The sequence below is a fragment of the Heteronotia binoei genome, chromosome 15 (genome assembly GCF_032191835.1).
Source record: "Heteronotia binoei isolate CCM8104 ecotype False Entrance Well chromosome 15, APGP_CSIRO_Hbin_v1, whole genome shotgun sequence".
NCBI classification, from domain to species: domain Eukaryota; kingdom Metazoa; phylum Chordata; class Lepidosauria; order Squamata; family Gekkonidae; genus Heteronotia; species Heteronotia binoei.
This window is the reverse complement of record NC_083237.1, coordinates 44879580-44905315: the sequence shown is the minus strand read 5'-3', so window position 1 is coordinate 44905315 and position 25736 is coordinate 44879580. Positions and strand designations below refer to the sequence as shown.

Genomic DNA, 25736 nt, shown 5'->3' with positions numbered 1-25736 from the left:
ACTAGGAGTTGCGAGATGTCAACCATGACTTCCAGGCGCGTGCACACACACACACACACACACAAAAAACCTCACACAAAAAACCGAAGAGGCGTGATGCTGAAAAAAATTCTGCCAAGAACCACCCTTTCTAATTATCTTCTCCTTCTTCAATCTTCTGCAGTATGGAGGTACCCAGTACAGCCTGGTGGTGTTCAATACGGTTGACTGCGCCCCTGAGTCGTATGTGCAGTGCCATGCACCAACTAGCAGTGCTTATGAGTTTGTCACATGGCTTGACAGCATTCAGTGAGTTGGAACACAGATAATGCTGGGAGATGATGTCTATTCATATAACTTTATTATTTGCTAGAGGCAGTATTATGATGGGCATAAGGGGTTAGAACAGGAGGGGGAACTGTTACCTTAGTTTTTTGGATCAGGGAAGTAGTGTATCATCAGTACAGGGAAGACCTGGTAGAAAAATACTGTTGTTCTCAAATCTCATTCCTTAAAATCTTTATAAGCAGTTTGAGCCCTTCAGCAATCAGACTGTTTGTTGGATCTTTTAACAGAAAGGCTGTTCCTTTTGGATCACATTGTGGATAGAAAAGAGGTAGACTCTTAAGTGTTGAAAGTTTTGATGTGGGCAGGGGTTTTTTGTAGCAGGAACTCCTTTGCATATTAGGCCTCATGCCCCTGATGCAGCCAATCCTCCAAGAGCTTACAGTAGGCCCTGTAAGCTCTTGGAGGATTGGCTACATCAGGGGCATGTGGCCTAATATGCAAAGGAGTTCCTGCTACAAAAAAAGCCCTGGGTGTGTATTTGGGGAATTACAAGTATTTAGTTTGACACTGATGGGCTTGTTGTAAAGCCTCATTGCGATATCTTGATGGTAAATTATTATGAGCCTGAACCTGTACAGATTCAGATCCCATCAGGGGATCTGTTCTGAAGCATCAGAGATTCTCCTGACTGGAACCATTCAGGACACAACATATCAAATGTGATTGTGTTATGTTGTCATGTGGGCAATGCAGTAGGCAGACAAAGTTGGTAGAGACATGCTGCAGTATCATGCAGATATCGTTAAATGAAGAATCCTGCTTTGGGGGAGGGAGCTCGACAATTATCCACTTGATTCTCGAAGCTTAGATTAATTTCTTTGGGGAAGACTCAGTGGGTGGAAGTTTTTTCCATACTTGCTTGGTTCTGATAGAAGAGAGGTTGGAGGGGAAGTATAATTGGCCTGGGAGGCTTTTTGTGGGGTTGGGGTATGCTCCACCCTCCCCTGAGGGTAAAACAAAAGTCCGGTAGCTAACAGAGCTTCTCTTCTACCCTGCCCTGGAATAGGACTAAAAGCACCCCCAAGAGCCATTTCAGATCCTAGCAACTGGAGGTGGGGGGGGGGAGGCTGAAGCTCCTCACTCCCCATACCAATCCAAATCAGGCTATAAGGTGCTAGTTGAAATAAGTTCCCCACAGCTGCCGTGTGGCTGCAGGAAAGGCAAGTCATGTTGGCGGAAACCCGGACCAAACTCACTAAAAAAATGACTGGTTTGTGCCTAAAGGTAAAGGTAGTCCCCTGTGCAAGCACCAGTCGTTTTCGACTCTGGGGTGATGTTGCTTTCACAACATTTTCACGGCAGACTTTTTATGGGGTGGTTTGCCATTGTGCCTAGGAAGGGTCAGAAATGAAAGTTTCTGGTTTTTTAGGGGTTAGGTATGATGTGTGTGCTTGCCAAAATGGCAGCTACACAATCTAGTATTTTCTTGGTTCAGTACAGAGCATGTGTTTTTCATGTAATGTGTAAGACCTTATGTACAATCCACGGCGTCTTTAGTTAAAGGAACTCTGGTAGCTAAGCTGGGAAAACCCTTTGTCCGAGGCACCGGAGAGCTGCTGCCAGTTGAAGTAGATGGTACTGGCCTGAGTGGGCCAAATGTCTGGTTGGGTATAAGAAAGTTTTATACATGCTTAGGGTTCTGTGTAGGGTTTCAGTATAAGGCCTTTAGATACCACAGCAGGTTTGATACCAGTTTGTCTCTTTTTTAAAATTTTAATTACCTTTTGTCTCTTTCCTCTCAGGTTTGTGGGAGGTGGTGGAGAGAGCTGCAGTCTTATCTCAGAAGGGCTCAGCACAGCTCTGCAACTCTTCGATGACTTCAAGAAAATGAGAGAACAAATGTAAGTTTTATTTTTGGGATGTAGAATCGTAGAGATGGAAGGGGCCATAGAGGCCATCTAATCCTGCTCAATGCAGGATGAGCCTAAAGCAGGGGTCCCCAACCCCTGGGCCATGGACCGGTACCAGTCTGTGACCTGTTAGCAACCGGACCGTGAGTTGTATAATTATTTTACATTGCAGTGTAGTAAGAATAAGACATTGTAGTAAGAATAAGACACTGCCCTCCACTCCAAATGTCGGAGTCTCAGAGCAGCTCACAATCTCCTTTACCTTTCTCTCCCTCGACAAACACCCTTTGAGGTGGGTGAGGCTGAGAGAGCTGTGATAGAAGCTGCCCTTTCTAGGACAACTCTGCGAGAGCTATGACTAACCCAAGGCCATTTCAGCAGCTGCAATTGGGGGAGTGGGGAATCAAACCTGGTTCTCCTAGGTAAGAGTTTGACACTTAACTACCACACCAAACTAATAGAAACAAAAGTGCACAGTTGTATCATCCTGAAACCATCACCCCCCCCCCCCCCCCCCGTCTGTGGAAAAATGGTCTTCCACAAAACCAGTCCCTGGTGCCAAAAAAGGTTGGGGACCGCTGGCCTAAAGCATCCGTGATAAGTGTTTGTCCAGCTGCTGCTTGAAGACTGTCAGCCACAGTTGACATGGGTCTGAGAGCACTCCTGCAAACACATTCCCTTTTATATCGGACTTCTATGCAAAGCCACAGAAATAGACCTAGTTTCTAGGATCAAGACATGACAAAGTCATCATAATATTGCCCTTCTGAATCCGACTTTGGATCAAGACAGGACATGTAGTTCCCCTGGCCTCACCTAGAGTTTCTCTTTATATTCTCCCCTAAACAGAGGACCCACACACAAAGTCTGCATCCTTATTTGCAACTCCCCACCCTACTTGCTTCCGGCTGTGGAAAGTACCACCTATTCTGGCTATACAACAGAGAACCTGGTTCAGAAGATTGGTGAGGTGAGTGGCGGGCTCTTCTTGGTGGTAAACCTGGATTCTTGTGTTCTCTAGTATTCTGGGCAGGGAGATGAGGAAGTGGCGACTTCAGTTGTCAGCATCAGGCCCAGAAAAATGATTCTGCTTTCGGCACAACTTGAAAGTGACATTACACCAGGTGGGTGGAGGGTGTGCTCTAGCATTGGCCTCAAACACTGTGCTCAAAATGTAGAGCGTTTTGGCAAATGCTGGGGTATTACCATATGACCTCACTTCTGGGCTGCACTGGAAGTGATGTCATAACACTGTGCAGTACCAGTCCCCTTATTTCACCTGACATTCCCCCCTCCACCAGCTGAGTAGTGTTATGGGGGGGTGGTCTCCTGTGCAAGTGGGAGGCATGGTAACCTTTCTGGGGGTTCCAATTGCCAACCCTTCCCATAAACTTCCCAGATGATTGCCATGTTAGGGAGGAAAAGAATGGGTTGTAGATTAAGAATAGAAAAAGAATCCTGCAAATGCCTGGCATTGACCAAGCAGTAACAATTTTTGAGGCCCCTATCACAATCCAGTAGATTTTAGTAGAAGCTAGGCTATCCTGTCCTTCTTGGAGGTTTTCAAGCAGGAAGCTAGAAGAGGTAATCTGATTCCATTGTCAGCTACATCTGTGCCTAGCATACTTATAGCACAGTCCTAAACTGAGGTGCTCCCTTCTAAGTCTGTTGAAGTCAGTGTGTAACTGTGCTTAGAACTGCACTGTTAGAAAGAGTACCAAGGTTCTTTATACATCATCAGCGTTGATTGCTTTAGGGAGGCCATAATCTTGACCTCTAATTAGATATAGACTTTTTAAACTGATGATCAAGAGTCCAGTCTGGAGGAAGTCTGGCATCTACTAGCCAAGTTGATTGATGCGTGTTTGCCAGCAGGGCAGTGAAACGGGACACTTTGTGTGTGTGTGCATACTTGACTTTTCCTTCTGATGGCAGCCCTGATTGGATTAAAGCCATGCTTCACATTTTCACTTATGAAAAAGGAAGCCAGCTGTAAAAGCTGAGAGAGCCAGAAAGACCATTCTCTGTCTTAGCCCTGTGGGAGCCTTTATTATTTGGGGTCACTTCAGTTCAGGCGTTGATAACAGGAGATGAAATAGGTGGTTTCTTTATCAGGGGCAAGGTGCCTTGTGTCAAACAGCAGCAGAGCTTGGATTCAGGGGGTTGAGAAGGGGATTGGGGCCAGAGTGCGGACCAAGGTTTAAAGCTTAATAATAAAATATAGGAAAAATCATACGCTGTGCTTAAATGATATGGGGTCAACTGCTAAGAAACAGGTCAGGCTGACTTGAGCTGTCAGAAAGACAGCAGGGGCATATCTGGGCCGCACCCAGAGATCATGCTTCTGCTTTTTAGGGACATTTTGTGATTAGCTGCCAAAGGATAGTTAGAAGCAACTGTTGATAAGGGAGTCTTTGCAGCATTGGATACCTGGAAAATAGGAAAGGAGAACAAAAAATATCCACAAGAATGGCATAACACATAAGTATGCATTGCACTTGCATGACAGAAACTTAAAGAGAACCGCCAAATATGGGGGCTAAGGAGGCACGGGCTATGAATGATATGGTAACCAAACAAGAGCGCACACAGAAATGTATGCCTAGGCAAGAGTGATGCTGTGACACTAATATTCTAATCAATAACTATTAATGCTATGATTTCTATGTATGGAAAAAAAGAGGAAGTATAAGAGGTTATAAAACTGTACTGCACACAAGAATTCTTTGGAAGCCTTGGTATTTGTACCTTCTTCCCCTTTTACTGAATAAAAATAAAACCTTTCTCTGACCAATACAGCCTGAGTGAGTCATTGGCCACCTTGCACAAGTATTCTGGTTTGTGGCCTAACAAGAGGAGGAGGAGAAGTTGAGATTGAGGCAATCCAAGCTGTTTGAATGTCAGTGGATACTGAAAAGCCACCTAAGGAAGGAGTCTTGAGATGTCTCTTCCCTTGCTATGGTGGGATGGTTAGAGTACCAGGGGATCTGGAAGATCCAGGTTTGGATCCTAGCTCTACCATGGAAGTTTGCTGGGTGACCTCAGGCCAGTAACAAGCATTCAGTCTATCCCGGGGGTGGCCAAACTTGCTTAACATAAGAGCCATATAGAATAAACCAGTTTGGTGTAGTGGTTAAGTGTGCAGACTCTTATCTGGGAGAACCGGGTTTGATTCCCCACTCCTCCACTTGCACCTGCTGAAATGGCCTTGGGTCAGCCATAGCTCTGGCAGAGGTTGTCCTTGAAAGGGCAGCTGTTGTGAGAGTCCTCTCAGCCCCACCCACCTCCCAGGGTGTCTGTTGTGGGGGGAGAAGACATAGGAGATTGTAAGCCGCTCTGAGTCTCTGATTCAGGGAGAAGGGCAGGGTATAAATCTGCAATTCTTCTTCTAAACATCAGATGTTTGAAAGCTGCAAGACATGGAAGGAAGGAAAATAGATGGAGGGAGAGGTGGAAAGAAAGCAACTTTAAATGCATTATCCAAGTCAGCAGCTGGCTTGGCTTGGAGAAGTGATTTAAAGAGACAAATGCCTTCTCCAAGCTGGCTGATGGGGTGGTGGGGGCTTCGAGAACCACACAATATGTGTGAAAGAGCCACGTGTGGTTCCTGAGCCACAGTTTGGCCACCCCTGGTCTAACCTACCTTGCAAGGCTGTTGTGGGGATAAATGAAGGGGGGGAGAAAGATATAAGCTATTTTGAGTCCCCAGAATGGCAGGGTATAGATGAAGTGAATAAGTAACTAAATATGGGAGGGGTAGCCTTGTCAACCGTCAATCCTTTTTCTCTCTAGCGCGGCATCCATTTTTCCATCATCTCCCCACGGAAGCTGCCTGCGCTGCGGATTCTTTTTGAGAAGGCTGTGATGGGGGGTATGCTGGAGGCACAGCTGAAGGAGTACAGCCAGGACCCCCGGCATATGATCCTCATCCGTGGCATGGTGCTGCCAGGTAAGAGCTGGCAAGGAGTGGGGGGGAGCAGTCAGCTTAAGAACATAAAACACGTAATAGAAGCCATATTGGATCAGGCCAGTGGCCCATCCAGTCCAGCACTCCGTATCATACAGTGGCCAAAACCCAGGTGACATTAGGGGATTTACCAGTGGAGCTGGAACTTCAGAAGTCCTCCACTGTTGCCTCCCCAAGCACCAAGATACAGAGCATCATTGCCCCAGACATAGTGTTCCACCTATACCTTGTGGTTAATAGCCACTGATGGACCTCTGCCCCATATGTTTATCCAATCCCCTCTTGAAGCTGTCTGTGCCTTTAGCTGCCACCACTTCCTGCAGCAGTGGATTCCACCTGTTAATGACTTTTTGGGTAAAGTAGTACATCCTTTTATCTGTTCTAAACCTACTCAGGCTTCCACTAAGAAGCATCATGCTGAATAGCTGCAGTCTGATGGATCTGGCCTGGGAGGAGGGAGAAAAAAAATGAATGCAGCAAATTGACACCTCACAAAGGAGGGCAGCTTCCACCCCATCCTTTAGATCCACCCAACTTCTGAAGGATCTGTATGACCAGGCAATGCTTTGGTTGGAGGGAAAGAACCCTTAGAAGTCAACTAATAGCAAGGTCATAATCCTAGACCAGATTTAGTAGGTTCATGCTGTGGGCAGAGAGTGGTTGTATTCAAGTTACTGGCAGTGCTGCATGTGCAGTTAGGCACTCGCACAACAAAAGCACCAAATGTGGCATGAATCTGTGGGATTCACCTTCTAGACATAACCTCAGCTTCCAGTTAAAAGATGCAAGTTTCTGTCTCTTATTGATATAAAGAAGAGCTAGACTCGACATGAGCTATAATTGACAAGAAAAATACTAGAAGCTTGAAGGGGTAACTGAATAACACTTCTAAGCTTTGGGGCTTCCTTTTCCTGTGTTTAGGTTTGCCAACAATCTGTAGGGGGGAAAAAAAGTCCCACTACTTTAAATAAAGCTTTATAGAATATTATTAAACAGATGACTTGATTTCCCTCCACTCCACAAAAAGCTTCAGCTGCCCATTTTAGCCCTCTGTTAGGGAGACAGGAGACTTTTTCTCCAGATTGTCGGCGGACATTCTCTTGGTATGTTTGCCTCACCACTCTCTTGGCAGCTAACATCCCCCTCTTTCTTTGCCTGTCTTCAGTAGGAGGAGGAAGCACCACCACCACCATGCAGCCCAAACAGGCCGTGCCCCAGCCGCAGCTTCCAACTGTGCCACCGCAGCTCCCTGCTACCCCTCCGCAAGCCCTGCCGCCTGTTTCCCAGCCATACCAGGTCCAGCTGTGAGCCTAGGATGTGGGTGGGGAGGGGCCATTGCCTCCCAGCTCTGACGTCTGATTTCTTCTTCAGGTCACACCCCCCTCCACCCTCACCGCTGCTCAGGCAGCTGCTCAGTCTGCAGTGGAAGCTGCCAAGAACCAGAAAGCCGGCCTGGGCACTCGCTGTGAGTCCTTGTCTGCTTCCCAGGCCAGGGATGGGAAGAATTGGGGGGGGGGTGGTTAGAGGAGGTGGCAAAGGATGTTGTTGGTGTTTTCGCACCAGCCCTTAGTGGCCAGTTTATACCCCCTGAGGTGGTGGGATTGAAGGCTGCAGGTCCTGTTAGCGTGTTGTGTTCTCTCTCACTTTCTCATTCTCTGCAGTCTCCCCCATGAACCCCATGCAACCAAACTTCAGTCCCGCTCCAGCGCAGACCCACCCAGCCGGATCCGTCCCAGCTCTACCTCCAAAGCTTCCTGTCTCTTCTCAATCCAGTCTGGTCTCTACTGTAACTACAGGCTCTGGAATGCTGGTTCAGCCAACTGTGCAGACTCCTCCGCAGCCCGGTGCCTCAGCCATGGTACGTATGGGCCCCGACAGTTCGGCTGTGTGCATGCATGAGGTCTTTCCCCTCTGAGATGGCCATGCTTACACTGTGACAAAGCTACAAATGTTAGGATTTCAGGATGAAATAGGCAACAAAGAACCTCTGATATGTCAGAGTGCAAATAAGCCAGCCTCTGTGTCAATTTTAAGCACATAAAAGCGTTTTAAATCTCAAATATGTGTAAACTACTTTGACACCAAAATACATAACTTGAGAATGGAAACTTACAAGCAGAAAAGGAGATGTTTATCTAGACTGAACCTATTCTAAGCAAATGCTGAAAAAGTAATAATGAAACTGCCTGTACCAGAAGGCGGGTCCATTTGTTGTTACTGCAGTCTCTTATCATTTGGCTTTAAAGTGGCCTTTTCATTTTTGGTACCTATGGCGCACCAACTGAACACAAGAAACAAGAGCAAGAGACTGTATTCTTGAAACTCTACTTCAGTGAAAGGAACGCTAATCGTGTCACTTCTTTATTATTCAGGAGGGGCATGTATGTTTGAAAAGTGATACGATATACGTTAAATATTTTGGTGTCACAGTAAATAGTTTACATATACCTGAGAGTTAAAATGCTTTCGTGTGCTTAAAATCAACATGGAGGCTTATTTGCACTCTAACATTTCAGTGGTTCTTTATCTTGTCGTCGGTTGTGACAAAGGCAGAGCCTCTTGTAACAGCGATCTGACTTTGCCCTTTCAGCCCAGTGGCGTAGCTGCCAGCAACATGAACGTTAACCAGCCAGCTACGCCACAGATCGGTGCAAATCAGCAGTCAGTCACAAACAAGGTGATGGCGTGGAGCGGCGTGTTGGAGTGGCAGGAGGTGAGGTCCAAACTGCAGGGGGGGTGAGACGACCTGAGAACCAGGACCCTCCTGCCTTGGCATGTTTTAACTTTCTGCCTGTCCCTCTCCTTTAGAAGCCTAAGCCAACTTCTGTGGATTCCAACACCAAACTTACCCGTTCCCTTCCTTGCCAAGTGTACGTCAACCAAGGGGAGAACTTGTAAGTTTCTTGAGTTTCTCTTTAAACTGTTGTGGATGTACTGTAAATAGACTGAGAGCTTGGAGTGGGAGTCTCTAACGTGGTTCCTGTGGACATCACCACTTTTCCTGGCGCCTGCCATTTTCTTTCTGGGTCTTTTGCTCTGCAGAGCTTCTGGTTGACCACTGAAGATCTGATTGGCTGTGGAGACTTAAAAAAAAAATTACTTCGGTAGCAGCTGTCACCAGGAAAGTAAGCAGCAGCCACCATTTTGTGGCTGGCTTCACCTCCTGCAGCATTTGGTGGCTGCACCCAGAATTCCAAAAGCATGCACAGGCTCAAAAAGGTTAGGGACCTCTGGCTTGGTGGGTTTGGGTGGCTTTGGAAGAAGTGGGAAGGCTGAGCAAATGATGGAAGAGAACATCCCTCTGGCTGTGCCCAGGGAACCAGAATAGACTTCCAGTCCCAGCCCAGTAAGGTCCTGCTTGCAAATGTGGGATTGAGTAGATGAGGAAACATGAGGCTAGGAACCCTTTTCTGTAATCTTGCTCATAGAATAAAGTAAACAGGATGTGGATGCTTGAAGGAGACGGTGGCCTGTAGCTGTCAAGCCCCTGTGGTTGCACACATTGGGAAAATGCTTCGGGCTCTTTAGCTTGGAGAAACGTCGACTGTGGCGTGACATGATAGAGGTTTACAAGATTATGCATGGGATGGAGAAAGTAGAGAAAGAAGTACTTTTCTCCCTTTCTCACAATACCAGAACTCGTGGGCATTCAATGAAACTGCTGAGCAGTCAGGTTAGAACAGATAAAAGTACTTCACCCATTAACATGTGGAATTCACTGCCACAGGACGTGGCGGCAGCTACAAGCATAGCCAGCTTCAAGAGGGGTTTGGGTAAAAATATGGAGCAGAGGTCCATCAGTGGCTATTAGCCACAGCATATTATTGGAACTGTCTGGGGCAGTGATGCTCTGTATTTTTGGTGCTTTGGGAGTGGGGCAAAGTAGAAGGGCTTCTAGCCCCACTTGTGAACCTCCTTTTTTTTGCCACTGTGTGACAGAGTGTTGGACTGGATGGGCCATTGGCCTGATCCAACATGGCTTATGTTCTTAAATGTATGTAGAACATCATGGTGATTTCCTGCCTTTAAAAAAAAACAACACTCTGTAACAGGGGTGGCCAAATTGCGGCTCAGGAGCCACATGTGGCTCTATCACACATACTGTGTGGCTCTCGAAACCCCTACCGCCCCTACTGACTTGGAAAGGGCATTTCTCTCTTTCAGTCACTTCTGCAAGTCAAGCTAGCTGGTGGCTTGGAGAATGTATTTATAGTTAAAATTGCGTTCTTTCCACCTCTTCTTCCCTCCCCGTCCCCCATCTATTTTCCTCCCTCCCTCCCTCCAACATCTGATGTTTATTCTATGTGGCTCTTACATTAAGCAAGTTCGGCCACCCCTGCTCTGTAACTTACATTAAATCTCGTGGTGGTGGCCTTGAGTATTGTCTTTTTTTAAAGCAGGCAGTGAGTAACTTTAAACCCAAGTCTAGGTTCAGTAAAGTGGTGACCTCAGTGCAGAGTGAGCAGCTGACTACCCTTCCCTTTCCCCCCTCTTCCAGGAAGGCGGAGCAGTGGCCACAGAAGCTCATCATGCAGCTGATCCCCCAGCAGCTCCTGGTAAGAAGAAGTGCTTGCGATTTTGGGCTGTAGCTCCTGAAGACCCAGGAGAGCCTAGTATCTAGCAGGGCCGGTCTGAGCTGTGGGGAAACCTGGCTTCAGTTCACATAGCAGAAATATTTATTGTTTATAGCCAAAGGCCATCACAATAGAAAATTAAGAACTTAATGATTAAAAAGGACTAAAAGCATCATAAAAAGAAATCAGTTACGAGATAAGATATAAAAGCAAGTAATATTGAATTACAAAGGTGCAATTACCACTAGGCTCAACCATAGAAAACCTAATTAATTACAAATATTAATATATAATAAAATTATGAACACCTAAAATAAAACCAGTTAGTCATAAGATTTATTTACTGAAACAGCAATCTTGGCCCTAATTTTTTTTTGGAGCCAGGGCAAAGAATAACACTCTGTAGGTAACAAACGGGTCAGTATCAGATAGTAAAAAAAACCCAGCTTGTCGAGATCGGAGGAAAAATGTTGTTCCTTTAACAGGTTTTCAAGGAACTTCACTCTAACCTCTGCATACATAGGACAAAATAAAGTGTATTGTTCCCTGCTTGGAATAGCCTTCATGGCTGTCACTGTTACCTTTATCACAGTTACTGCCACTGTAAAATGGGGGAGGGTTGTAATAAGCTCCCCCCCCCGGGCAGAATTTTTTTTAAGAGCTCCGAATGGCAGGGGTGGGGTAGCTTTCTCTGTACAGAAAGGTATTAGAAACTAATTGTAAGTTGTTTGCCTTCCACTGATTTCCATCGTTTGCCCACCATTTCTATACAGTGCAGTTAACAGGCAGGTCGCTGTCCGGGTGTGGTTACATGACTGTCTTCAGCCATTAGGGGCTGGAAATAATTCCCTTCCTCCTCTTGCCATGGTTTTCCCTGTCAGAAGTGATAATCTGTATGGATGTGTGTGCATGGGTATTCAATGCCATCAAGTCATTTTCAATATACGGCAAGTCTATGAAATAAGGACCTCCAAAACATCCTATTGTTGACAGCCTTTCTCTGGTCTTGCAAACTGAGAGCCGGGGCTTCCTTGATTTAGTCAATCTATCTCAGATTGGTTCTTCCATTTTTTCTGCAGCTTTCAACTTTTCCTAGCGTTATTGTCTTTTCCAGTGAACCTTGTCTTCTCATAATGTGACCTATGAACAGTGGCCTCAGTTTGGTCATTTTAGCTTCTAGGGAGGTGAATTTGATCTAGAACACACTCTCCTCCAACACCGCAAATGAATTAGTCAGCTTTCTTCATCGTCCAACTTTCATATCCACACAGTGTGACAGGGAATATTGTAGTATGAAATTCTCATGATCTTGGTTGCCAGAAACATATGCTTAAGCATCTTTTCTAGCTTCTTCCTAGCTGTCCTTCAGAGTCTCAATCTCCTGTTTTCTTGGACAGTGTAGGATGTTATATTACATTTCTTGGTTTCTGTATTATAGGGCAACTCCATTTAGGATTTGCTGTGTCCCAGTTATTACTGTTGGTATATAAAGCTCAAGTTTATTATTTATTATGACGTTAGATTTATATCCCGCACATTCTAAAAAGACTCGAGGTGGCTAACAGCATAAAAATAAACAGAGGCAATATTAGTAAACAAAACAATCAAAATCACAATGGTGCTACTACATCAGTTATAGGCAGGATCATGTAGGACCTTAGCAGAAATGTGACATGAAAATAATGCCTTGACAAGGTACAATCGTAACGGCCCAGAATTCTTCATCTAAGAATCCTGTTAATAAAACATCCTTTTGTAAAAAGTTGCAACTAGTTGCATTTGCAGCGTCCACAGAAAATGAGGTTTCTGTTGACTTCACCATTGGCTGCCTTTGTTCTCCCACAGACCACTCTGGGCCACCTGTTTCGCAACTCACGCATGGTGCAGTTCAATTTTACCAACAAGGACCTGGAGTCGCTGAAGGGACTCTACCGCATCATGGGCAACGGATTTGTAAGGCGCTGCAGAGGAGGAGGGTGGGAGATGCGGATGGTTGGAGGGTGACCCCATTGATTGGTAAAAGCAGAATCTCCACAATATGTGCCTTGGGCACAAGGGTTGGGTGTTCCTGTTGGCAGGAGGCTTGACCATAAACTCGGTAGGCGGCATTTCCTGCCTTTTGCCTTGGAGCCTTGTAGTTACAGCTGGTAAATCTTGGCTATGGGAACAGAACATCCCCTGTGAGGGCCAGTTTGGTGTAGTGGTTAAGTGTGCAGACTCTTATCTGGGAGAACCAGGTTTGATTCCCCATTCCTCCATTTGTGGCTTTTGAAATGGCCTTGGGTCAGCCATAGCTCTCAGAGGTTGTCCTTGAAAGGGCAGCTTCTGTGAGAGCTCTCTCAGCCCCACCTACCTCACAGGGTGTCTGTTGTGGGGGAAGAAGAGAAAGAAAATTGTAAACTGCTTTGAGACTCTGATTCAGAGAGAAGGGCAGGGTATAAATCTACGGTCTTCTCTTCTTTAAATTGGAGTTTCTTAGTCACATGGGCAGTCTTAAATCTTCTGCATCGAGCTTTCCCACACTCTTGGGAAGGAAGAACAATTCTTAGTGTTCGTGAGTGCACATTCTGTAGCAGATGCATTTTGATTTAATTTTTCTCCCCCCCGAGCAGGCAGGCTGTGTGCATTTTCCTCACACCACTCCCTGTGAGGTGCGAGTATTGATGCTGCTGTATTCTTCCAAGAAGAAAATCTTCATGGGGCTCATTCCCTACGACCAGAGCGGCTTTGTCAACGGCATTCGACAGGTCATCACCAACCACAAACAGGTTCAACAACAAAAGGTAGGTAGTTCCTCTCCCCCCCCACCCCCCCTACCCCACTCCAGGCAGTGGTCTTTCTCATTCTCTCCTCCCGCAGCCAAGAAAATAACACTGGGTGTCTGCTGGGCTCGATTGTCTGTACAGCTGGAGTCCATAACTTCCCCTTAACCTCATAGAACCTCTCCTCCTCCTCCCCATCATGCTGACACAGCACAGTGGATAAGAGAACATGCCTCTTCTTGCCTTATAGCAAGTACCATGGCAAAATGGGCTCCAATGTACCTTCAAAGCTACACATCTTCCTATGCTTCTAGCGGTGTTTATGTGTCTTACTCATGAATAAACCTGGGCCTGGCATGCATTTGTTATTTTAAGTTAATGTCAAAATGATTTCTGGATCCATCATAGTTTGCAGTCTCTTAACATTTTGTGCTTTTTCTGATCATCTGGAGAATGGGATATCTTCAGTGGTCTAGTCTAGATCTCTTCTAGGTGAACTGGACCTTCTTTTCAGCCTTTGGTCCAGCTTTTTGTACATTTCTTGTTGCTTGACTATATTACTTTGTTTGCAAGTTTTCTTTTTGATCACTTTCTGGTCACCTTACACCTTTAGTTGAGGGAAAGTGGGCTGTTTTTTACTGAAGTGATGCCAGTCAGTCCACAGGTGGCCCCTTCTGGCCTGGCACATTCCCCCTTCCATTGTTCGTTTCATCTCTTTTCTTCTTCACAGCAAATGGGAGGGTCTCAGCAAATGGGGTCTGCACCTGGCACACAAAACTTCCTGCCCAAACAGCCCGGGGCTTTGCCAGTGGCACAGGGAGTCCAACAACAGGTAAGAAGGTGTATTAGATGAGGTTGCCTCTAGCTAGATACTGAAAGTAGCTCTAGCTGAAAGTAGCCAGATCGGTAGGGCTATCAGTCTGAGTGCTTAATCTCATCGTTTCTCCTGTCACAGCAGTTACCCACGCTTTCCCTTCTCTCCTCCTGCAGATGGGTGGGCAGCAGGTGAGCCCCGGTATGCCTCAGGTGGGAATCATGGAAGAACAGCAACGGCAGCAGGGCATGGTGAGTCATGGGAGAGTAGCCAAATCAGTTGGGGGTGGAATCCCTGGAATCTTTCATGTAACACTTGTCTATCAAGTAGAAAAGAGTAAGAGTCCAGTAGCACCTTAAAGACTAACAAAATTTGTGGTAGGGTTTGAGCTTCTGTGAGTCACTGCTCACTTCTTCAGCTACAGCTAGAGTGTGAGTCCATGTGTCTTACATGTTGGAAAGTGGAGTGATTTCAGATGCCAAATGCTAATAGCAGGTGTGATTGAATTAGATGTGCTATGCATTGAGAAATCAGGATTGGTAATGAGGCAGGAAACTTAGGTCTCGATTTAATCCAGGTGGCTGCATTATCTTGAGCTTTGTTATCAGTTGCAATTCAGCAGTCAGTCTTTTTAATCGCCCTATGAAATTCCTTTGTAAAAGAACTTTAAAAGGAACACAGTTTTGGCTCGAAACCTAATTTAAAGTATACATGTATATGGGAATGGAACCAAAAAGAATCGAAAAGCTTCCCTTTAAAGAAGCTGCATGCAAAACACGTAGGGGCTGTACAATTACTAAAGATTCTATTCCCTTCTGCACCAGTTTGTTCATCTTTGCTTTGCCTTGGTGTGGCCCCCTTTTCTCCTCACCTTTATTGACAGCCGCAGGCTGAGTTGTTCAGGATGTATTTGTTTTTTGTATCTACAAATTCCTTTTTCCTTGAAAGCTTTCATTCTGCCCCTCCCCACAGCAGGCACCCTGTGATGACCTCTCTGCTAGAAAGCACATTCCCCTTACACAGACCCTGATTAAACACCCTTTTGTAATTGGCCTGTTTCAAAAGCTGCTGGGCGAGCCATGCATATGCCTGATTGCACCGGATAACAAGTGGTGGGTTCTTATCTAATGCATAGGGGACCATGTGGCAGCTCATTTGTCTTCGCTAGTCAATCTCTGCCCAGGGCTTTGTTGCAGCGCCCTCCAATCTGAGAGCAGGACAAAGGGATGTTTGAAATCCAGAAACCCTGGGCATGCGTATGTACATCTTTGTGTCTTTTCTTTTTTCTCGACCCAGATGCCAATTAGAATGCAGCAACCCCAGCAAGCTGCTCCACCCACCAGTCAGCCCCAGCAAGCACCAGGTCCCCCACAACCTGGGCCGCAGGCCACCCAAGGAGGTGCTATGCTTCGGCCCCAGAACCCCGGAGCCAACCCTCAGCTTCGCAGTCTCCTCCTGAGCCAGCAGCCAGTAAGCATCATGATGACTCCTCTCTCCTGACACAGGCCAGCTTCTAGAAACTTTTATCTCCAGTCTAGTAACATAAAAGTGGGAGGAGCCCCTCCCAGCTGGAGCCAATCGAACTGTTTCCCGCCCAAACGGTGAAGCACTCCAGGGGAGGGGCTCCACACCCCACCTCAGTTTTCTTTTTGCCACCGACGGAATTACATCTCTTCGCCTTGTCTCTTAAGATCTTCTGTCAAAGAAAACCCATGAGAATAAATATGCTTGGTTTTTAAAAAATGTACCAATTGCGGTTCAAAAATGCCCGAGACGGATGATCACTTTGTCTGTGTGATCTGTTTGGGTGAGACTCATAATGTAGGGATATGCTCAATGTCAGAAATGGTACAGAGCCTGTTGTGATCACTCCTGGCACAATTCCCAGATCAACGGGCAAAGAGGTAAAACCTTCTTCTGGAGTGGTGGATGCCCCAGAAGCCTTCCCTCTCTGAGGAGTGCTGGGCAAGGAGTAGCTTCTCTTGCTTCTGTGGAGGAAGGCACTGGGAACTGATCCACTCCAGCGGCAGGGCCATGTCAATCATTGCCTCCTTTCTGGCGGTGGAGTAGAGCCATTGCTCCTCCCAACCATAGTTTCTGGTCCTTCCTGTTCTTTTTAGGAGAACAAGGCAAACGGAAAGCTCCTGTGCCATCACCAGGTGCAGCCTACACAGAATCTTTTAATTTTGTTAGTCCATTTGCGATTCTGTCTTTCCCCACAATGGGGGCTCATCAAGGCCAAAGAATTCTCAAGTGAAGACAGAATGTCCTTGGGGAAAGACAGATACAGTTGGAGTGGCTTGAGCCCCATTTCTGCTCAGAAAAGTGCCCTGGAAGATGGCTAAAACATATTAAAACCGTTGCCACCGCATTTTAGAAGACATTCTTTTGTCATTCTCAGCCTGCTAGAAAGGGAAGGAACCAGAATCCAAAGCTTCAGGGTCACATGGGCAGAGAGACAGGGGTTCCTCCATTCGATGGCGGGAGCAGGGGAAAGCCCTGTTATAAAAGGAATAGCCTAGGCTAGCCCAGTTTCAGCAGGTCTTGGAAACTAAGCAGGGTCAACCCTGGATAGTATTTGTACTCCAAAGGAATGCCAGGGGTGTGATGCGGCAAACCACATCTCTTGCCTTGAAAACCTTGTTGTTAGAAAACATCGTTGTTAAATTCTTATGTTCTCAGAAACATATTATATAAGTCACCCAACACTCTGTGTAAAACAGCAAGTTAAACTTTACTGGAGAACTGATTTGCAGAGTGATAACTAATGTACAGAATGGTACAGCGTAAAACAGAAGAAGAGAAGCAGTTGGCTCACAACTGAAAAAGAATGCTCAGAGATGCAAATTAGCATCCTCACGAACCAACCACATTACCTGATGTGCTGTCAGCTTGTAAATCCTAACAAAACCCTGCTGGATCACCATAAGTCAGCTATGACTTGAAGGCAAAAGCAACAAACAGGAGGAATGTATGTGTGTAAGCTAACTTGGAGAGGGGAAAACATTTGAGAGCTTATCAGCAGCAGTGTTGGGGGTTTCCAATTTGAAGTACACCTTGAAACTGGGGCAGGAAAGACTCCTTCCCAGGAAAAGTGAAGCAATTTACATAACCCTGTTAACTTTTGGGGGGGAAACCCTTAACCTCCTTCGGGTTCTGCCTTTCCTTCCTGTCGGGAGTGAGCTTGCACAATGAAACCCAGCTTGTCTAATCTTCCGTCCTGTGCTTTTCCTATGTCTGCAGCCCCAACCTGGAGTTCCTCAGTCTCAGCCACCCCTCCACCACCTCCAGCAGGGTTCTCCAGGAATGTTGCCGCATCAGCCCATGGGGCAACCTCTGGGGCACCAGCCTCCTGGACAGCAGCAACTCCAGCTCCCCGGACAGCCCCTCATGCACCAAGCCCCCGGACAACAGTGGCCTGCACAGATGGCACCCCGGGCACCATTGCAAGGTACCGTGGTGGCTTGACACATTTTTGCAAAGGCAGTTGTTCCCCCCACTCCAGAGACAGAAGCTGGGCAGGGGATCTCGGCTTGAAAAGCTTCCCTGTCCCAGAGATTGTCCCCACATGTGCCCTTTCAACCTGCTGTATCCCCTCCCCAGGTCAGATGCTGATGAACGCCGGTCCTCGGGGACCTGTATCCCAGCAAGGCTTGCAGCAGGTTCCAGCCCCAAGCGTCATGGAGGATGACATCCTCATGGACCTCATCTGACGGTTGGGAATCTTGCTCCAGGGTCACCAAGAGCTGAAACTATTTCTGCTCTCAGGAGGTGGGGGTACTTCTGTGTTGGGAGACCCTCAGGCCTGCTTCTCATGTGTAATATTTCTTTCTTGTTGGCAAATATTATTTTTCTTCTTGCACTCTATGTTGGTCTTTCTTGAGAGAGGTACCGGCCTGCAGGAATCATGCAGAGCTGCTCTGCCTTTTCTTTTGCCCCTCTTGGAACTCTAGGCTCTGTGGCACTTGCCGGCAAGGAGGAAAGGAAATCAGGGTCTTAACCTGAGGCCCACTCCAATTCTCAGGCTGGCCTCCTAATTGCTCCTTCACCAGGAGGTCTGGAAGTATGTATTAATCACCCAAAGGTGATTAACACATGGAATTCACTGCCACAGGAGGTGGTGGCGGGTATAAGCATAGACAGCTTCAAGAGAGAATTGGATAAACATATGGAGCAGAGCTCCATCAGTGGCTATTAGCCACAGCCAATTGTTGGAACTCTCTGTCTGGGGCAAGCGATGCTCTGTATTCTTGGTGCTTGGGGAGGCACAGTGGGAGGGCTTCTAGTGTCCTGGCCCCACTGATGAACCTCCTGGTGGCACCTCGTTTTTTTGGCCACTGTATGACAACAGAATGTATTACTCATGATCCTTCTTTCTTGCTGAGGCTCAAGGTGGAATATACACTGTCAGTCAATACATTCAACAGGATGGGACATCCAGTAAGCAATGTAATGAGGTTAGGATTACAGAGCGTGCTTTTTGTTTTCCCTAGGTCCCCAGCAAGTTTCATGCTGAGAAAGTTTTAATGTCGAAGCCCTTGAAGGCTTGATCTGGATTTGGGACTGCAGCAAGCAGGGAGAGAAGAGGCTTATGCCTTGCCTTCTCACTGTGTTCCTGCCCTGAAATGGCCCTGGGAGGGGACTGCTGCTTGCCCCATTGGCGATACTCAGATATGCCCTATCTTCATGCGTGGAGCCCCTAGTGGCGCCAACTGGGGCCATTTCCAGGAAATGGAATTATGGGAGGAGGCCTAAGCACCCTGTCCCTGAGGTCTCCATTGAACTAGGGCCCTCCAGATCTGGAAATTTAACACCCAGCACAGTGCATGCAACACCTGTCTGATTGCGGAGACTGAGGGGAAATGTAATGTGTCATTAGGCCCTCGTTGTCTGTAAGGATCTGAGAATTTGAGAGCAGCAAGGAAGAAGAGAGACTTCTGGCATTCTCTGCCAGGAGCACTAGCGTGGTCTTGCAACCTTGACCTTATGGGGACTGTGGGGCTGGAAGGAGACTGTAAGCTGGAGAAGAATGAGGGAAGATTGGGGCTTCCCCCCCTTTTAAGGCTCAAAAATTGGCAGTGAACTAAAGCCTGTTTTAGGAACCAGCCTTCTCCATCTTCATTTTTTATGGCCCTTATATCCCTGCTGGCGCCCAGTACAATCCTGTGTCCCTAGCCTTGTTCTGTTTTGTTTTGTTTTTTAAAAAAACCCTCCCCAAGGAAAAATGCAGCATGTACACAGAACATCCAAGCTGATTTTCAAGTGGCAGGTTGATTTAGCTAAGTTAAACATTGTTTTGTTTCAAAAAGGAGGTTCTCATAAAACAGAAATCTAGATCCGTGGTGAGTGGAAATTGAAACTTTAAGTGGTGCATTAGTTCTAGTGAACAGGAGAGGGCTGGAGTTGGGGCTGTCTGTGGAAAGTAGAAGGGGATGTGGAGGAAAGCAAAGGGGGTGGAGAAGCAGTCCAAAAGGATGCTTGAAGCCAAGATGCTGCATTCATTGACTCCACCTCCCCCTTTTAGAGAGCCACACACTCTTTCTGGTCCTGAAGGCATTTATTGGTCACTTCCCCCACCCTTTTCACTGGAGGGAGGGGCGTCGGTTCATGCAGAAATCGGGCCCGATGCTCTGAACGGTGCAGTCACTGGAGTCCACCTTGCAGAGGTCACAGTGGCAGCTGAGGGCCACGGGGTAGGAGAAGGAAGGGTCCACTCCCGTTGGGCATCCAGGCAGGCGCACGGTCTCGTAGCGTACCTCCTTGTAAGTGCAGGCTCTTTGGATGAAGGGCAAGAAGACGTCTAACACTTTCGCCTGTAAAGGACAAGGGTTTGGAATGGAGGGCTCAGCAAGACTAGCTCTCACTCATGCGCATTCCTGGCCAAAAAAGCAGTTTAAAAAGAGTAAAGCCCCTCCATTGCCAACCTTTGGTCAGGGCCCACATATCTGCATCAGCCTCTTACCCATGCTGGCATTTATAATTGAATTCCATTTATTTTTATTTTCACTCCAGCCAGACACAAGCTGGCACTACAAGATCAAAAAGTGTACCTTTCGTCTAGGACAAAGGCACAGGTGATTCCCGTCCCCTGAGACCAAAGGTCTGTTTCCTCCCCCCCCCTCCATAAACAATAGAATGCTTGGTCACCTGCCAGCAGGTGGTGAGGAGTATGGAACTGTTGGCATCACACAAGGCATGCAGCGTTCTCTTGTCAGTCGGGGGGAGGGACGGTGGCTCAGTGGTAGAGCATCTGCTTGGGAAGCAGAAGGTCCCAGGTTCAATCCCTGGCATCTCCAAAAAAGGGTCCAGGCAAATAGGTGTGAAAAACCTCAGCTTGAGACCCTGGAGAGCCGCTGCCAGTCTGAGAAGACAATACTGACTTTGATGGACCGAGGGTCTGACTCGGTATAAGGTAGCTTCATGTGTCCATATGTTCAGTGTGGCATTTCTGAATGGTGGGTTTAGAGCTAAAATGTCAGACTGAGAGTTGTGGGTGCTCCTGGATTGGTACATCTTTTGTCTTCTCCCCAAAAGTGGCTCTTGTGCTCTAGAGCAGGGGTGGCCAACAGTAGCTCTCCAGAGGTTTTTTTCTATAACTCCCATCAGCCTCAGCCAGCATGGAGAACTACCGTTGTCCACCCCTGCTCTAGAGGCAAGTGGCTAGGTGCCTATAAAGCTCTTTTCAGGTCCACTCCCGGTAAGTCTAATGCTAAGGAAAGATTTAAGGTTGAGCTCTGTCTAGTCCACACACCACCGTATGGAGCCCCTCCCACCCTGCCATTTTACACGCACCCTTGTCTCACAGTAGCCACCGCAGATGGAGGTAGTGATGGTTGTGCAGACAGGGCAGTTGTCCTTCTCGGCGGCAATGGTGGCATTGATGGGGCGGCAGGACGGGCTCCTGACAGGATTGCTCCTGCGGCCAGCACAGTGGCTGGCCACCATGAGTAAGATCACCACCGCCAAGGGCTTCTTTTCCTAGACAAATGCAGGGGAGAGTTGAGAAGCTGAGAGCTATCAAAGATGCAAGCGGAAAGATTAATTCCTGATGCTCTGAGTAGGCCTGCCGTGTCATCCATCTGCTTGTACACAGCAACAGCTTGATACTAGTAGCTGGTGTGGTGATGTGCTTGCCTTTGGTGTGGGGGTGTGTGTAGTGACTGAATGTTCTGACATATTGGAGTTGAGCGATCAGATGGCGATAGAGACAGAGGCATGCATGCATGGCCTACGCTATGCCTTAAAGGGAGTGATCATTTGGTTTTAACCTGTTGGGACATTCGCAAGGATGCTTGCAGCTTTTGGTGTCTGCCACTGCAGCTGCTTTCTGAATGCACCCCTGTTCTTAATGAGTTATGGGCAATGTTCCATCTAAGTTGAGTTAGTGTGAGTTAGCTCACAGATTTTTGGCCTCCAGCTCACACATTTTTGTCTTAGCTCAGGAAGAATGATCCCTGAGCACAATAATTTATGCAGTAGCTCACAACTTTAATGCTAGTAGCTCACAAACTAGAACTTTTGCTCACAAGACTCTGCAGCTGAGAGGGAACATTGGTAAGGGGTCTGTCAAATTCTGGCTTAGGCAGTGTAGAATCTCTGTTCTGTGTTCATTGCTGCTGCGGCTGCAGACCCCATGAGCAGCCACTGACAACAGGGCTTCCCCACAGGAGTTTTTGCATGCTTTCCTCTTTCAGACACCATTTCCCCTGCATTTCACTCTCCTGTCATGCCACCTGAGGACTTTTCCAAGGCTCTTAGAAAGCTATCACCGATAGAGCAGTTCCTCAGTGGAACAGGTTTCTTCGGGTGGTGGTGGGCTCGCCTTCCTTGGAGGTTTTAAACAGATGCTAGATCTGACAGCAATTCTGATCCTGTGAGGGGGGAGGTATTTGTGAATTTCCTGTATTGTGCAGGGGGTTGGACTAAATGATCCTGGAGGGAGGTCCCTTCCAATTCTATGATTCCATGATCACTGTTAATAGCACTGTGGCTCAGGCTAGTCTAGTCTAGGAAGCTGAACACGGTCAGCATTGGTTAGCGCTAAGGATGGGAGACCACCAAGGAAGTCCAGGGTCATGACGCAGAAGCCAGCAATGGCAAAACACCTCTGTTTGTCTTGAAAATCCTTCAGGGTCACCACAAGTTAGCTGCAACTTAGTGGTACTTTGCAGACATGATAACACACTCGGGCTGTGATCTTCTCACAAAGATCAGAGCAGGTTTGCCCTGAATGGGATAGTTCAGGCAAACCCCATTTTGTCAGATCTCAAAGGCCAAGAAGGGTGGATTCTGGCAATAACTTGGATGGGAGACCTTTTTGAAATACCAGCAGTCAGGAGGACAGGGGCAGGCTTTACCTCTCTGAATATCCTCCAGGCCCCCCAGTAGGGGGCAGTTACGAGAGGTTGCCATGACTTCCAGGTGCACAAACGCATTCACATATGCACATTAAAAAATACCCCCCCCCCAAAAAAAAATCAGAGCAGGCTTAGAGAGTATATTAAATAAAGAGGCATAATAGTGCATTATTATGTGTTGATGTTCTGGAAATAGTGCTGCAATAGGAAAGCCAAAGCAGTGTGGAAGTGGCTTCAGAGTTGCCATTTTGAGGGTAGGCTGAGCAGCGACGGCAGCATCAATTTATTCATTGCTGCAGCAAGGTCGAAGCCATAAAGAGGGTACTGCAGGTATTCTCCTTTCAGGTTCATTTTAAAACATCTAGTCCTTTAATGTACAAGGTATCTTCTATCCAAGCAAGAAGTAAACATACCTCCAGAGTTTGGGCTAGTGCATGTAAGAACATTAATTAGGAAGACAATAGAGCACACAGCCAATCAACCTAACATTTTATTTAAGGAGGGTCTCATGAATGAATTTTAAGGCTGTATAATCGGAAAACCTGTTGCTTCTTAGGGGAGAATTAAGGTACAGTACTCATGCTGAGCTGCTCTACTCTTATGGTGTTCAGCATGAGAAAAATTATAACCACCCCCCGCCCCCCATGTGGCGTGTGCTGAACTAATGAAGTTTTGTCTACATCTTCCCCCTTTTGTATATGACAGTCAAGCTGTTCTCTTGTGCCCCTTCATGCAACTGGGAAGCATTCCATTCTTCACGTAAGTTACAGCTCAGGCCCTAGGCATGCATTCTCAAAAGTGAGGGGAAAAAACAGCACTTGGCTCAGGGGTGGTGTGATCACACCAGGGCCCTAATACGTATCTCTTCTTTGTCCTGCTCACACTTCTTCTCGAAGCTAAATTAATTGGGAGTGTTGATTTCTCTGATCCTTGTATATAGCTTGGCCCCCAAGTTATACACCACATTTATTCCAGTTAACGCTATTGGAATGAAAACAAAAAGTATTGTCTCTTTTAAAAAGGCTTAAACGGTTTACCCTAGCACAAGTGCTTCTTCAAATGTTATGTGTAAATACTTACACTATGTGTAGGAGGTTTGGAACACAGGAAGCAGAATATAATTACGTCAAGTTCAGGTGTAATGGGGAAAAGCAGAGAAGACTATTAATTATGCTAAGCTAAAGGAAAGGAAAAGTAGACCCCTGTGCAAGCACCAGTCATTTCTGACTCCGGGGTGACGTCGCATCACGATGTTTTCATGGCAGACTTTTTACCAGGTGGTTTGCCATTGCCCTCCCCAGTCATCCACACTTTCCCCCCAGCAAGCTGGGTACTCATTTCACCAACCTCAGAAGGATGGAAGGCTGAGTCAATCTTGAGCCAGCTACCTGAACCCAGCTTTTGCCAGGATCGAACTCAGGCCATGAGCAGAGAGCTCGGACTGCAGCACTGCAGCTTTACCACTCTGTGCCACGGGACTGTGTTATGCGAAGCTAGTGAACTAGTAATAGGTACTGTGGGATACTTTTTGTTAAGTAAGCTGCAGGTATAGATATTAAGAAGATATTGGATTTATATCCCGCCCTCCACTCCGAAGAGTCTCAGAGCGGCTCACAATCTCCTTTACCTTCCTCCCCCACAACAGACACCCTGTGAGGTGGGTGGGGCTGGAGAGGGCTCTCACAGCAGCTGCCCTTTCAAGGACAACCTCTGCCGGAGCTGTGGCTGACCCATGCTAGCAGGTGCAAGTGGAGGAGTGGGGAATCAAGCCCGGTTCTCCCAGATAAGAGTCCACGCACTTATCCACTACACCAAACTGGCTCTCCTAAGTAGGAAACAGTATTGCGGGCCTGGTAGACGTTTGTCATCTTGCATTGAGAAAGAAAAAGAGGTATCTCTGAGTTCCAGGCTTTTCCTGTTAAACTAGCCTCCCCAATACCCGCTCATTTCTGCTTCTGGATTTCCCCTTTCGTTGCACATACCTGTATGAGCTTCATAGCGGTGGCTGCTCTGGGCTGCTTCATATCATCTCTGCCTTGCAGGCTTTTTATAGCGTGAAGACCTGGCTATCCCCTCCCATCGTTGAACCAATGGTAGTCCCAAGGTCAAGCAAAGGAGGGGGCATATCTTGTCACTCAGGCTGTTTCATCTACGGCCAGCTACCAGCATTTTTTTTCTCCTAACAGTGCATGGCTCTGTGCTCCCAACCATCACTTCCTGCAACCAATTTCATTCTCCCTGGAATCCTAGCTTTAGGCATCCAGATAGGTCCAGGTGGGCAGCTGTGTTGGTCTGAAGCAGTAGAACAGGGGTGGCCAACGGTAGCTCTCCAGATTCTTTTTTTGCCTACAACTCCCACCAGCCCCAGCCAGCATGGCCAATGGCTGTGGTTGATGGGAGTTGTAGGCAAAAAATATCTGGAGAACTACCGTTGGCCACCCCTGCAGTAGAACAATTTTAAGAGTTCAGTGGCACCTCTAAGAACATTGAAGTTTGTTTATTATTTTCAATTTATAACCCGCCCTTTCCCAAATGGGCTGTGAGCAGATAACAGTCAATAATACAAGGTTAAGATCAGATATATATAATAAAACAATATACAATCTAAAAGCAATATAACAATCTAAAAACAAACATCAATTCTGCAGTCAGTGATGTCATTTACCTCCACTCCTCCCATACATCCCCCAGCTGGTATAAGATAAATGGGTTGACAGAGTTATTTCATCATGGCCCCTGCAACAGGGAGGCCGCAGAATAACACAATGTCCACCACCTCAGTTGAATGCCTGGTGGAACAGCTCTGTCTTACAGGCCCTACAGAACTGCAGCAGTCCCTGCAGGGCCCTAATCTCCAATAGTAGCTTGTTCCACCAGGTAGGGGCCAGGACAGAGAATTGTACATGGAAATATACATGCACATAAAAGCTCATATGTTGAATAAACATGTAAGCATCCAGGTTAGATTCCCTCCTGCTAAAGTAGCTGTTGCAGAAGAAAAGAGCCAAGAGTCCAGTGACACCTTAAAGACTAACAAAAGTTGTGTTAGAGTATGAACTTTTGTGAGTCACTGCTCACTTCTTCA

General features: G+C 46.9%; 2 protein-coding genes across 8 annotated transcripts in view; one reads left to right on the top strand and one right to left on the bottom strand.

Annotated features, from left to right (window-relative positions):
- MED25 (mediator complex subunit 25) overlaps positions 1-18156 on the top strand; it is a 31778-nt gene extending 13622 nt beyond the window's left edge. Inside the window, exons 4-20 of one of the 7 annotated variants that reach the window (XM_060255850.1) lie at positions 164-288; positions 2070-2168; positions 3027-3147; positions 5970-6126; positions 7313-7440; positions 7516-7609; positions 7806-8002; positions 8735-8857; positions 8953-9038; positions 10643-10700; positions 12564-12671; positions 13331-13501; positions 14211-14312; positions 14471-14545; positions 15591-15764; positions 17538-17745; positions 17898-18156. In XM_060255850.1, the coding sequence (XP_060111833.1) occupies positions 164-288; positions 2070-2168; positions 3027-3147; positions 5970-6126; positions 7313-7440; positions 7516-7609; positions 7806-8002; positions 8735-8857; positions 8953-9038; positions 10643-10700; positions 12564-12671; positions 13331-13501; positions 14211-14312; positions 14471-14545; positions 15591-15764; positions 17538-17745; positions 17898-18007 (2136 nt within the window). In that variant the 3' untranslated portion in view covers positions 18008-18156. Of the gene's footprint in view, positions 1-163; positions 289-2069; positions 2169-3026; positions 3148-5969; positions 6127-7309; positions 7441-7515; positions 7610-7805; positions 8003-8734; positions 8858-8952; positions 9039-10642; positions 10701-12563; positions 12672-13327; positions 13502-14210; positions 14313-14470; positions 14546-15590; positions 15765-17537; positions 17746-17897 lie in introns of all 7 variants that reach the window. The other 6 variants (XM_060255847.1, XM_060255849.1, XM_060255848.1 and 3 more) reach the window with 6 other exon arrangements.
- A 1685-nt stretch (positions 18157-19841) lies between these two features.
- LOC132584137 (lutropin subunit beta-like) lies at positions 19842-21273 on the bottom strand. Its single transcript, XM_060255938.1, has 2 exons — positions 21087-21273; positions 19842-20107 (listed from the first exon to the last, which is right to left on the bottom strand). Exons 1-2 carry the CDS (start codon positions 21237-21239, stop codon positions 19877-19879), a joined length of 384 nt encoding a protein of 127 aa, XP_060111921.1. The 5' UTR covers positions 21240-21273; the 3' UTR covers positions 19842-19876.
- Between the last annotated feature and the right edge of the window lie 4463 nt (positions 21274-25736).

Coding starts and splice junctions, on each gene's coding strand:
- LOC132584137 (XM_060255938.1), bottom strand. CDS start 21,239: ATGGTGGCCAGCCACTGTGCTGGCCGCAGGAGCAATCCTGTCAGGAGC. Junction 20,108..21,086: donor GTGGCTACTGTGAGACAAGG/GTGCGTGTAAAA, acceptor TGTCCTTTACAG/GCGAAAGTGTTAGACGTCTT.